The sequence below is a fragment of the Lepidochelys kempii genome, chromosome 1 (assembly GCF_965140285.1).
Source record: "Lepidochelys kempii isolate rLepKem1 chromosome 1, rLepKem1.hap1, whole genome shotgun sequence".
Lineage (NCBI taxonomy): Eukaryota > Metazoa > Chordata > Testudines > Cheloniidae > Lepidochelys > Lepidochelys kempii.
This window is the reverse complement of record NC_136380.1, coordinates 265,861,416-265,873,648: the sequence shown is the minus strand read 5'-3', so window position 1 is coordinate 265,873,648 and position 12,233 is coordinate 265,861,416. Positions and strand designations below refer to the sequence as shown.

At 44.2% G+C, this 12,233-nt stretch overlaps 1 protein-coding gene across 1 annotated transcript in view; it reads right to left on the bottom strand.

Annotated features, from left to right (window-relative positions):
- SLC5A8 (solute carrier family 5 member 8) overlaps window positions 1–12,233 on the bottom strand; it is a 42,565-nt gene that overhangs the window by 17,896 nt on the left and 12,436 nt on the right. Inside the window, exons 3-8 of the mRNA XM_073327397.2 lie at window positions 10,046–10,097; window positions 7,678–7,745; window positions 7,095–7,249; window positions 6,790–6,930; window positions 2,255–2,384; window positions 625–713 (exon numbers count right to left, since the gene is read on the bottom strand). Of these exons, the coding sequence (XP_073183498.2) occupies window positions 625–713; window positions 2,255–2,384; window positions 6,790–6,930; window positions 7,095–7,249; window positions 7,678–7,745; window positions 10,046–10,097 (635 nt within the window). The remainder of the gene's footprint in view (window positions 1–624; window positions 714–2,254; window positions 2,385–6,789; window positions 6,931–7,094; window positions 7,250–7,677; window positions 7,746–10,045; window positions 10,098–12,233) is intronic.

Below are 12,233 nucleotides of genomic sequence, written 5' to 3'. Positions count from 1 at the left end.
GTGGGAAATCCATTTTTTAACCACCACCATTTGAAACAAAATATTCTGACCATTTTCACAGGATAGACTCAAAACAGCTGTATTTCTAAATTCCAAACACTAGTTTGTAAATAGCCCCTAATGAGCAGAATGTGCTTCTTAAGTCGTAGGAAGAAGGCTTTAAAATACAGTTCTGAAGCTTTGGAAAAGGAAGAATTAGCAGTAGAAAATTCCCTTAAGCTGCAGCTACCCTGTTTCCCTATAGGATTTCAGGAATTTACAGGAGCAGCTAGTGAAGTAATAGCTTTGAAGTAAAGTGAGGCAGAGCTTGTAAGTGCCATACTTTGCTCATGACAATGGAGTTTATAACGCCAAGGCTCAGACTATCCCTGTTTGTGGAATTTGTTAACAATGGAGACCAAATTGCTTCAATGCCAGGAAATTTAAAGCTCCACTGGTGAAGCCTGAAAAGCTTTTAAGATGCACCCATTAAACAGCTTCTAATTTGTCCCTGTTTAAAGAACGGCAACATATGCATGCAGGGAAATTAAATGCAAAGGATCTCGTGTAAATGCAATTTATGCTCCAATGAGCATGCATAAAAACGGCCAATGTATGTCATTGAGTTCAGAATGATTATATTACCTTAATGTCCCACTGTAGGCGCTAGCCACGAAAAGCCCTGGTACCCCTGGAAAATCTTGTAGAATATCCAATACCAGATATGGCATGAGCTGAAAAAAATACAGATTGAGAAATATTATAATTTTACCTAATCTGTGTTCTTGCTTTTAAGGTATTGCTTTTATAATGTATCCAAACTTCATGCTGCCCTTTATTCTAATTTTAAATGTCCTCTGTTTTACACTTTATTCAGATGGAAGTGATGAATACCTGACAAAGCCAAGAGGATAAAGCTGCCTTCATAGCACTATTGTCCTCACTGCTCCCTTCAACTAGCCCCAAGAGACCCACTGCCAGGGGCCAGGACCTGGAGGTGGTGGGACTGAAGGATCTGCCACTTCCCTTAAAATCTTCCCTCCCCACCTCTTTGTAGTGAGTCATGCTGATTCATTGAATGCTAACTGAGATGCTTCCTCTCCCCCACGCGACTGGGGCACATCCTTTGAATAGGGGTTCAGGCTCAGTGATTGATGGGGGCAGAGAAGGCAGTGGCATAGAGCCTCCATGGAGACCACCCTTGTCTCTCAGCATCTCCTTTGAGCCATGTGGATCTCAGGGGGAAGAGAGAACCATAGATTTTGGGTCTCTTGGTTGTAGCACATGGGAGCAACCTCCACCCTCCCCCAAAAAAGAAAATGATCCAGTTTCCTACATAGGGTTATCATACTTGGTCTTCCTTGTCCTATGTATCACTAGGGAATAAGAGGATTTCTGGCTCTTTATTTTATTAGCCCTGTCATCCCTTATTGCAAATAAAATACACTCCTGGGTTTCAAGTGTCCCAAAATGTTCCTTAATGTATCTTTCCAAAGGGACAGATCCTGAGAGCTCAGTACCAATGTGGACACAAGAACAAATGGATATAAACTGGCCATTGGGAAGTTTAGACTTGAAATTAGACGAAGGTTTCTAACCACCAGAAGAGTGAAGTTCTGGAATAGCCTTGCAAGGGAAGCAGTGGAGGCAAAAGACCTATCTGGCTTCAAGATTAAACTCGATAAGTTTATGAAAGAGATGGTATGATGGGATAACATGATTTTAGCAATTAATTGATCTTTAACTATTCATGGTAAATAGGCCCAATGGCCTGTGATGGGATGTTAGATAGGGTGGGATCTGAGTTACTACAGAGAATTCTTTCCTGGGTATCTGGCTGGTGAATCTTGCCCACATGCTCAGGGTTTCAGCTGATCGTCATATTTGGGGTCGGGAAGGAATTTTCCTCCAGGGCAGATTGGCAGAGGCCCTGGGGGTTTTTCGCCTTCCTCTGTAGCATGGGGCACGGGTCACTTGCTGGAGGATTCTCTGCACCTTGAAGTCTTTAAACCATGATTTGAGGACTTCAATAGCTCAGACATATGTGAGAGGTTTATTGCAGGAGTGGGTGGGTGAGATTCCATGGCCTGCATTGTGCAGGAGGTCAGACTAGATGATCATAATGGTCCCTTCTGACCTTAATGTCTATGAGTCTGAGAGCATCCACGACACTGGAGATGTGTGGGCTCAGCCTCATACCTTGGGAACAGCCCCTAAGGGCAGAAATCCTAATTCATCCCCAACTATTAAACCACTGAGATGTTTAGTGTTAAACCTGGTCTGGTGCTGACACGCGCTTTGCTGTCCATGGGTCACAATCGTGGTATATGGAGTACATTGCTAGTCCACAAAACATAGCACAGACAAGTATCGCCCAGAGTCCCAAAAGGTTGATATAGAGAGATCTGCACAAACATGAAAGGAAACAATAACGTTAAAGAGTTAGCCATAGCAGTGTACAGCACTGTACTGTAATGTTGCTAAAGATGCAGATGTCCTACTGTACCTGTATTCACTTCCTCATTGGCAGCCAAAAAAAAAGAGAAACATTGTTAACTGAACACTTCTTAGTCTAGTTACAGACTGTGGTCTGTCTGGCTACTAAAGCAGTGCAAAGCCACTAACTCCCAGCAACACACAGAACTGTTGAAAAACATGACAAGCCAGAGAGTAACTCATAGACTAGGAGCCACACTGTGAGCCCCTTCCCAACCCATTGAACAGTTACTCACACAAGCAGTGACGTGGAAGTCCATGGGATTGCTTATGAGCATAAGTGGCACTAGCAATGGGTTCACAATATGGCTCCAAATACATGATCACCTAAGCTGACAGTTATTAAATATAAACCCCCTATTCTAATTTTGGTATTGTATAGCCAATAGCAGAGGTCCATCCTGTAATGAAATCTAAACATGAGATCATGTGACCTCTGTGGTTATTCTTCATGTCTCACTGTATTTCTTCATTGCAGACCACAGGAAGGGAGCAACCCATTCCCCAGTGTGTTCAAACCTCAGAGGGAGTTTCAGGGGTGATTGCCCTAGATCCAGTCTTAGTGAGATGTATGGGCTCCCCTTATTTAGCATCGGCATTCCTGTGCCTCTGGTGTCTTGCACTATACAGCTCTACTGTTCTTAAACAGTGCCAGGGCCCCAAGAGGAAGCAATGGGGAAGAACTTTGTAAATGTCCCCTAACAAAGCCAGCACACCTTGGAAGGCTGCCATGGTGCATGCCCTTCTCCTGCTGACTTGGCATGGAGTCCCTCAAAGCTGTTGCTTCTAGAAGGAAATGGACTGCTCACAGTCTGTGAGCTTTCCTTCTTAGTGCCTAGGTAGTCTTGCAGACTGATGTAGTAAACTGACTCCATCTCCTGACAGCACTAGCCCAAAAAGGCTCCAGCTTCAAACATTAATACAACCTCTGCTACCCTAGGTCTTCATTCAATATTGGCTATTCAAAATGCTTCAGTCTTCTTGTCCACTTTGGCTTCCTTCTCTACAGAAATGGAGCTCCTGCAGATTACTGGAGGTGTCTAGGTACTTCTAGCTCTAGATGGGTCCTAGTTTCATAAAGTTAATTACTCTCTGGCTCATCTTCGGTGCCCTACTGCAACCCACAATGCGGTATGTTCTTCAACCACGTGGTTCTTTCCCTGTACTTCTATAAGATTAATTGTATTCTAACCAGCAGCCATTTCGTTGCCTGATGTCCATTGATTGCCATTGAGGCCCTGCCGCTGTGCCAAGCAAACAGAGCTGCATTGGTACCTCCAGTACCTAAGCAAGTGTATCAGCATTGAGGGTGCATAGGAGGCCATTCAGTGCTTCCAGTGACTGCGAAAGTGCACCAGCCCCGGGTTACTTTAGAAGGTTCATTGGGATGTGTGCAGGAGAGTAGCTCTGCTCTTGAAGATCTTAATGGGGATGGAAATGTATGTTATTGGGTGCACTGGTGTAATATAACTGAGTCTGCAGCCTGGTGTACTTCGTAAAGCTCATCAGCACAAGAGACAACCTGACTTAAATCAAGTGTCTGATAACAAAACCTGGGCATGTTAAAGCTGATTGGGTGACCTCACTGCCAGTGGTCACACTTGGGCCTTGTCTATGCATGTAAATTGCAAAGCTTTAGCTAAATTTGTTTCTAGACTAATTTAGCTAAAATGTTCCAACCTTGTATCATGGACCCTCTCATATAGGGTTGAGTGTGTCTTATATCAATTTACCATAACCTGATTCCTTATCAATATAAGCTAAACTGAGAAAAGGTACTCTTAGACTGATTGAAGATGGACATGCAGAAGAATTTTGTTAAATTAGTACAACTCTCACAGGTAGACAAGGCTTTAAGTAGCATGTTTTAGCCTAGGTCACTATAGTTAAAAATAAAACAAAATTGCTATCAATTGAATGATTAAAGGCATAAAAGTATGACCATGCCCCGATTACTCACAGCATTTTCAAATCTTGTTTTTAAACTATGTTGGTGGCTGGATGTCAAATGACAATCAGTGTTTGTTTGATCTTGTCCTGACTTTAATCCTAGTTCAGAGTGACACTCTATGACTTAAGAAATGAGTTGCTCCCACTAATTCTGAATGAGTAATACTGGGTGGAATACTCTTCTTCAAAGCTGGCATTGTGTCTGGGAAGACTATGCAAGTCTTGCTTTTTAATAAGAATTTAAGATTTCAACATTCAAACCATCGTGTGGTGCCTTTGAAGAGTTGAAGCCAGGGATTGGTAAGGGGAAAAATAAGAGGTAATAAACCGTAGGCTGATGAGTCAATATCACACCTGCATTTATCTGAATTTTATGATTCTTCCACTTTAAACACCTGTACTTCTTTCACGGGAATACATCATTGTTCAAATACAAGAATCTGAGTTGCTGGTTGTGCTTTCTAGTCACAAAAGTACAGGTGCATATCTTGGGTGGGGTGAGATCCTATCTGAGACAGCCAAGAATCCTGAGATACTTTTCTCATCCCATGGTTTCATGCGTTACCAGAAGGCATGGAATGGAACTTGTGAAATCATTCACACTGTGAGCCCAGTTCATCATTGTACTGCACCTTGTAAATCCTTTACATCAGTGTAATGTGAGTGTAAATTGCTACCATTCTGATGTGGTAGCGTTTCACATCTACTGTGCACTGGTGTAAATGACCACACAAAGAGCAGGGCCAGAGTGAATCTTGTTGTGAGGGTTTTAAGGCTCTTGCAAAAGAAACTAGGCAGCTGCTGTATTGCCAGTCTTTACACCTCTGCGGAGATGCAGTGTTTATGCTGAAAATTATCCAGGCCTCAGGAAATGATCATATTCTCAGGCACAGATAGCTGTAAACTCAATGACCCTTACACAGCAGCTGTAAACTCAATGACCCTTGCCGGTAGGAAAGCTGGCAGAAGGGGGCTAAATAAAGAGTTCTCCATGAGGTTTTCCTTGCAGAGATTTCCAGAAGTGCTCCCCAATAAGAGCAGGGCTCTCCCATTAAAATGGAAAGGCTTCAGGGCTTACGCACAGATTCCTAGGAAGCTAAGGCCGTCCACATGGAACCACTGTATCTTCACAGCCGCTCTGGCCACGTGACTCCAATGGTGCCAGATTCCTCTGGTCACAACTGAACTGCTTCCAGGATGCCTTTAAAAGATCCCGTTGCACAGGGGGTGGGCAGGGTGCAACCAAGTAATATAGCTTCAGATAGGGATGCTTGGAAGAGTCAACATCAATGACATGCCATACAAGCATGACACATGAAGCTCTTTCCCATACATGAGCAATCCACTGTTGAAGTGAGATGTGCCTTCTGTCTGTGTAAAGGCTGATCTTCTGAACAAAGCAGCATGACCAAGGAAGAGGCATTGGAGATACAATGATGATGCACATCAACTCATTCCTGTTACAAATCTGATTGCCTACAACACTAGTTTTTCTTACTGCTTTAACCTTCAACATTTTAATTCTAAAAACATAGCTTTCACCTGGAGGGGAAAAAATTGTTTTAATTATTTTGCCCACATTTTAAAAATATCAACCCTCCAAAATACTGTCCCTTCCTATACCTTATGGCATTGTATTGTGGGGAAGGCATTTTTATTTTTCATACATTTCTCAGATAAGTAAATCTATACAGAAAGCTTACTGATCACCAGTCTCCAGCTGCTTACAGCTTCAGGAGAGAGATCACTTGATCATTACCTGTTAGGTTCATTCCCTCTGGGGCACCTGGCATTGGCCACTGTCAGTAGACAGGATACTGGGCTGGATGGACCCTTGGTCTGACCCAGTATGGCCATTCTTATGTTCTTATGTCAGGTCACTAACTGTTCTGAAAACAAAGAACGTGATTCTTCAGCAATTTTATCATTGGGCAATCAATTTCAGTAGCTTTATGACTGAATCCTTTAATATTTATTCTGGTACAACTCCCATTCACTGATTTAGGTTTAATATAGTACCAAGCCAAGATCTGGTGTTATTAGAAGCTTTGCACAAATAACACCTATACAATTTGGTCTCTAGGTTGCAAATGAACTTAATACAGCTTTTGTGTACATGCACACCAGCATCATAAAACAGTCTGGGACAAAACTGAATGTTGCCATAACTTATCAATCCTGGCATTTATTCTTCCAATTTGCTTTCGTCCTTGTTCACAAAGCAGAAAGTACAGGTCGTTACTACCTTTCATGAACAGGTTGTATATAAATTTAAAGCATTCATTTAAAAATCTCCCTTTATGAAGAACAGATAGTAGCTAAAGACAGGCACTGAAGAATTACATTTACCGCACACAGGCTTACAATTTTGCTTGGAACCTGGTTTTGCAGGCAATGTATCTCTGAACTTGAGATTGGTTGACCCCGTATATGCCAGTCCAGGTGAAGGTCCCACCTATGAGAATTGTCCAGAAGGTATGTCTTTGCAAGGGGTTGGGATTAAAGCTAAATGGGAGAAAAAAATAACAGACTCAGAATATGGACAAAAATGGTGCTTCTCCCTCTGCCCCAATGAAGTTAATTCAATTGAAAACCCGTGTGGACACAGTTTAACACTTTTAAGATTGTTTAAGCTGATCATGTTTTAGCCTAAGTATATACAAACTTACTCCCAGAAGTTTAATCTTCCCCCATGGTAAGAATCATTTAGAATGCGTCCGATTCCCTCTTGAACCACCACAGCACGTATAATCACAGATGAAAATCCAGCTACCATGATTCCAACCTGGAAAACATCTGTCCAGACTACTGCCTTTAGACCACCCTGCATAAGGAACAGAACATTCAATGTATAGTAGGAGCATGAAATTAAGATGCAATTATAAATTTTGCAAATTCAAATTTATGGGCCAGCTCACCCGACCTGCGGAAAATCCCATGGGAAGGGCAGGGTGAGGTGATCTGTTTTTCTGAGCCCCACCCACTCCTGCTCCCAGCCTGGCCAGTCTCTACCCAGGAGAGTAGAGAACAGTGCTACAGAGAAGACCACAGCCCTTTCCATGTGGGAGTGGGCAGATGCACAGGTGTTTTCCATATGCAGTTTGGAGCAGGGGAGAGGATGACCAGGCCCTCTGTCTTTATTCAAGTTTAAACTCAATAATTGTACACTATGTTACAGTGGAAGGTTGTTCTATATTTTAACTAAGCAGTTAAAAGAAGGGGGAGGTTCTTTAAAATGAACTGTCAACATACCAGTGTGCAATAGAAGGTACAGACTACTCCAGTTGTGACCACTGCACCCCACAAGTCAAATCCTGTGACTGAAAAAGAGGGAAAATGTACAATTGCAAAGACTGTTTTTGAAAAAAAGTAAATCCTTTAACATTCGACCACATTTGTAGGTTGGTCTGATTGCCTGGAAAAAAAAGATTAGAACCATTTTAAAATGAAAAGTAGAAAATAATAACAATAGCACTCACATGATTTGTGCACTAAAACCAAGGGACTTTGACAGACTAAGAATATAACCAACTCATAACAATAGTTGTGATAGACTTTGCAAACTGCTGAGCAATTAGAAATATTTTTGCATCTAAGGCAGATGTGGGCAACCTGTGGCCCATTAAATAAATAAATTAATTACCTGTGGTAATCCTCTGGTGGGCCACCAGACAATTTGTTTACATTTGCACAGCCGTCCGCAGCGCCCAGTGGCCACGGTTTGCCATTCCTGGCCAATTGAAGTTGCAGGAAGCAGCAGCCAACACTTCCCTGTGGCCCGCACCATTTCCTGTCGCTCCCATTGGCCGGGAACAGTGACCGCGGCCACTGGGAGCTGTGGGCAGCTGTGCAAATGTAAACAAAATGTCTGGCGGCCCGCCAGCGGATTACCCTGACTGACCACATGTGGCCCACAGGCCACAGGTTGCCCACCACTGATCTAAGGGCTAATTTCCCTTTAATTAAAATTTTAACAACTAAAACTATATCCTAACCTTTTAAGCCCATGAGTTATCTCATTGACTTCAACACAAAGGGATTTGTGCAGATAGACAGTAAGGGAGTCCCATTCAAGTCAGGGTAACTGAGAGTTGAATTTGTCCTCAAATCTTCAATCTCTTATAAAATCTGTCACAACTACTGGACCAATGCTCAAGTCTTCATTTAGGCAAAAAGTCAACAGGAGCTTAGGAAGACTTCTTAATTGGGCCCATAGTTACTTATGTTGATGTCTGTCTTAAAAACCTAATAGTTTTATGTATTTGTAAGGGGACTGTTGCCCCCTTACTAACATTCAGTGGGGGTGTTTTAGGTGCTAGCTCCCAGTACTCAAAGGGGAAGGGTCGATGGGGAATCAGGACCCGAGACTGACAGCCCCCAGGAACAACGGGGAGAGGCCAATGCTCCAGGTTAGCCTGAATGACAGGGTGGGCAGGCTAATCAGGGATTCAGGAGGCCAGGGAGGTCCCGTCCTTGGTGTGAGCTGGAATTGCCTGGGTCAGACAGAGTGGGGCCGAGCTAAGGAGAAAGCAGGGGCCCAAGCTAAGCTGGGGAGCAGAGTTATGCCAGATCCAGAGGGACCAGAACAGCAGCCCAGAGAGAGCAGACCCTGTCCTGGGAGCAGAGCTGCAGCCCCAAAGCCAGAGGCACAGCCCAGAGGGAGCAGACTTGCCCTGGGAGCAGAGCTGCTGCAACCAGAGCCAGAGGGCCAGAAAAGCAGCCCAGGGAGCTGGAGGCAGAGCAGCAGCCGTGCTGAGGCAGAGTGGAGCTGGAGCTAAGACAGAGTGGAGTTGGAGCTGGGGCTGCAGCAGTCCGGAGCTGGGTGTCGTGAGCAGCTAGGGAGAGCGAGGGGGGACCCTGGGCAGTGGGCCCAGCACAGGGAGATGCCTCAGCCAGGAAGCATTGCAGGCCAGACTCGGAGGGGGATTGGTAACCCCGACAGTGCGGGGGCAATGCTGGGAAGAAGGGCCCTGCCACCTAGAATCTGAGAACGTGTGGCCACCACCGGAGCGAGCGTCCAACCCACAGCATCCCTGCAGCACAGCCAGGGCCTGAGAAGGAGGCCTGGGACTTACAAGGACAGACTGTGAACTGCCCGGACATTCCAGAGACACTGTTTGTGATGTTCCCTGCCACAGAGCGGGGTGATGTGTTCCCTTTAACCTTTCCCATTTTTCCTTATTCCGTTTAAAATTAATTGTTGATTAAATAACTTGCATTTGCTTCAAATTGTATGTAATAATCAGTGGGTCAGAGAAGTGGCCAGTGCAGAGAGAGTACCCCGGAGTGGGGACACCCTAGCCCCTGTCCTAGGTGACCACAGCAGGATTGGGGGTTGAGCTCCCCCAGGAATCCTGGGTCCAGCCTTGTTGGGGTTACAAGGACTCTGCCAGACAGGAGAGTGGAAGGGGAGTCCTCAAGGGCAGGGAGGCCACTGGGTAAAGGAAGTGGGAGCGAGGACTCAGATCCTTTCGCTAGCCCACTTCACCGGGGTAGTGCAGAAGCCAGGAAAGTTCCCCACAATAGTGGGACTATTCCCCCGCTTACATATTACAAAAAATAATTAAATAAAACAAACTACCTTGTAAAATGTAAAATAATTAGCATATTTTCCTTTTACCTTGGTTCAGTGCCAGAGCTGGAGCATAAATAACAATTCCAGTGTATAAAATCTAAGGAGGATAAAAGAAATACTAAATCAAATTAAAAGGAACTTATTCTATACCTACTTAAACTAATTTACCTATAGTATACATAGGTAAATGTATCTATAGGTAGACATAGAGTCTATATCACCAGTACTGTGCAGTATTAAGTAATAATTCCTATCATTTATAAGGGAAAAGTCAGAGGCTACCTAGTATTGCATTCTTCATGGTACACTGTTCCTAAAATGAACACTACAATGGCTCTTAAATACCCAGGCCCTCTTCAACTTTTCCTGGCTTTTCTACAAAGTAGCGTATTGTTTAAAAAAGTGCAGTAATCACATACAAATGCCATACTGCAGAAACCTGTGGAAAGAGGAAAAAATGCTGGGGCTGGCAAATACTTTGCCAAGAAATCTCTTGCAATGTTAATGGCACTCAATATGCAAACATAACTCCGATTACCCAGGACTAGAGCTATGCCATTAAATAGTAATTCTGGTGTAGTCATTAGGGTTTATAGGCTGCCAACATTGGAGGGTGACATGCACATACAGGGTTGTGAACTGGTCTGATTTTCCATCCCTCACCGGAAAGAGTTAAAGACAGACCAATCTTTTCCCTTATGATTATTATGACCAGCAGTAGTCACCGCGGTGCTTCAGAGGAAGGAAGTTTAAAAAAAAACAACAAAAAACCTTCAGCTTTCATCTTGGTGTAATTCCACAAGGCCAAACACAGAGATGTAGCTTCGAATAAACAGGTGCAATTTCCATGGAAGTCTCCGGACCAAATTCAACAACAACATCAGTAGTGGGGGTAAGTTATACATTGAGGAGTTGATTCTGCATTCACTTATACCTACTTTATGGGATTTAAATCCACTGACTTCAGCACAGTTCCTCCTGATTTACACTGGTGTGAGATCAGACTCCGGCTCATGTGTAAGTGGTAAAGTATCATAACCTGCAGTTACTTGGAATTCAGCAAGTGTGCAAACTTACATGTATAACATACATTCCCTTCTACAGTCCTCTTGGCATGTAACACAACAAGCAACTAACAAGAGAGGAAAATAAAGTCACTCCCCGGCTCCTTTAACTTGTACCATCATATATCCAGCCTTCAATGGTTTACACCGATAATATTCGTATTGACCTCGGTGAGGACAACACCTTGTTAAACCATCAGCTGAATTTCCCCACAGAATTCCAAACTGGTGCCACTTACAACTGTTTTGCGTACTTTGGGCCAGATCTTTGGCCCAGTTAAGGCTGCTCCACACTGTTCTGTAGCACAAAGAAGCCATAAACTCAGCTAAGACAGGGTGGCAGAGGATTCCCCCTATGTTGAGGAATCCTCTGGTGACCATAGGGCTGCCATAGCAACTCCTATGCCATCCCCTTTCCACTGTCACCTCCACCAATGCCCCCTTCCCCTGGTGAAAGGGGGACTGGTCAGGGTATCCCTACACTCTGGCAATCTTCAGGTGCCAGAATGGCCCCGTGAAACTTTGGGCATCTATGTTTAACATATAGGCTGCTCTAAATTATGTTAAGGGCCAGACTCACTCCCAGATTGGGGAAACGCAAAGGTGGCATAAAGCCACCTTTCCCCTCCACGCTCCTCCTGAGGTGTGTTGAGTGTATCCCCCCCACAGCTCAGGATCTACCTCGACAATGAAAGCCATATCAGTGCAAGCTGCACTGTTTTGTCACTTATACCTGTTTTCTGAACAAGCTACACCTAACTTGTAGCCTTCACAAATTATAGCCCTGGTCTACACTAGGATTTTAGGTCAAATTTAGCAGTGTTAAATCGATGTAAACCTGCCCCCCTCCACACGATGAAGCCCTTTATTTCGACTTAAAGGGCTCTTAAAATCGATTTCCTTACTCCACCCCTGACAAGTGGATTAGCACTTAAATCGGCCTTGCCGGGTCGAATTTGGGGTACTGTGGACACAATTCGACGGTATTGGCCTCCGGGAGCTATCCCAGAGTGCTCCATTGTGACCGCTCTGGACAGCACTCTCAACTCAGATGCACTGTCCAGGTAGACAGGAAAAGAACTGCGAACTTTTGAATCTCATTTCCTGTTTGGCCAGCATGGCAAGCTGCAGGTGACCATGCAGAGCTCATCAGCAGAGGTGACCATGAT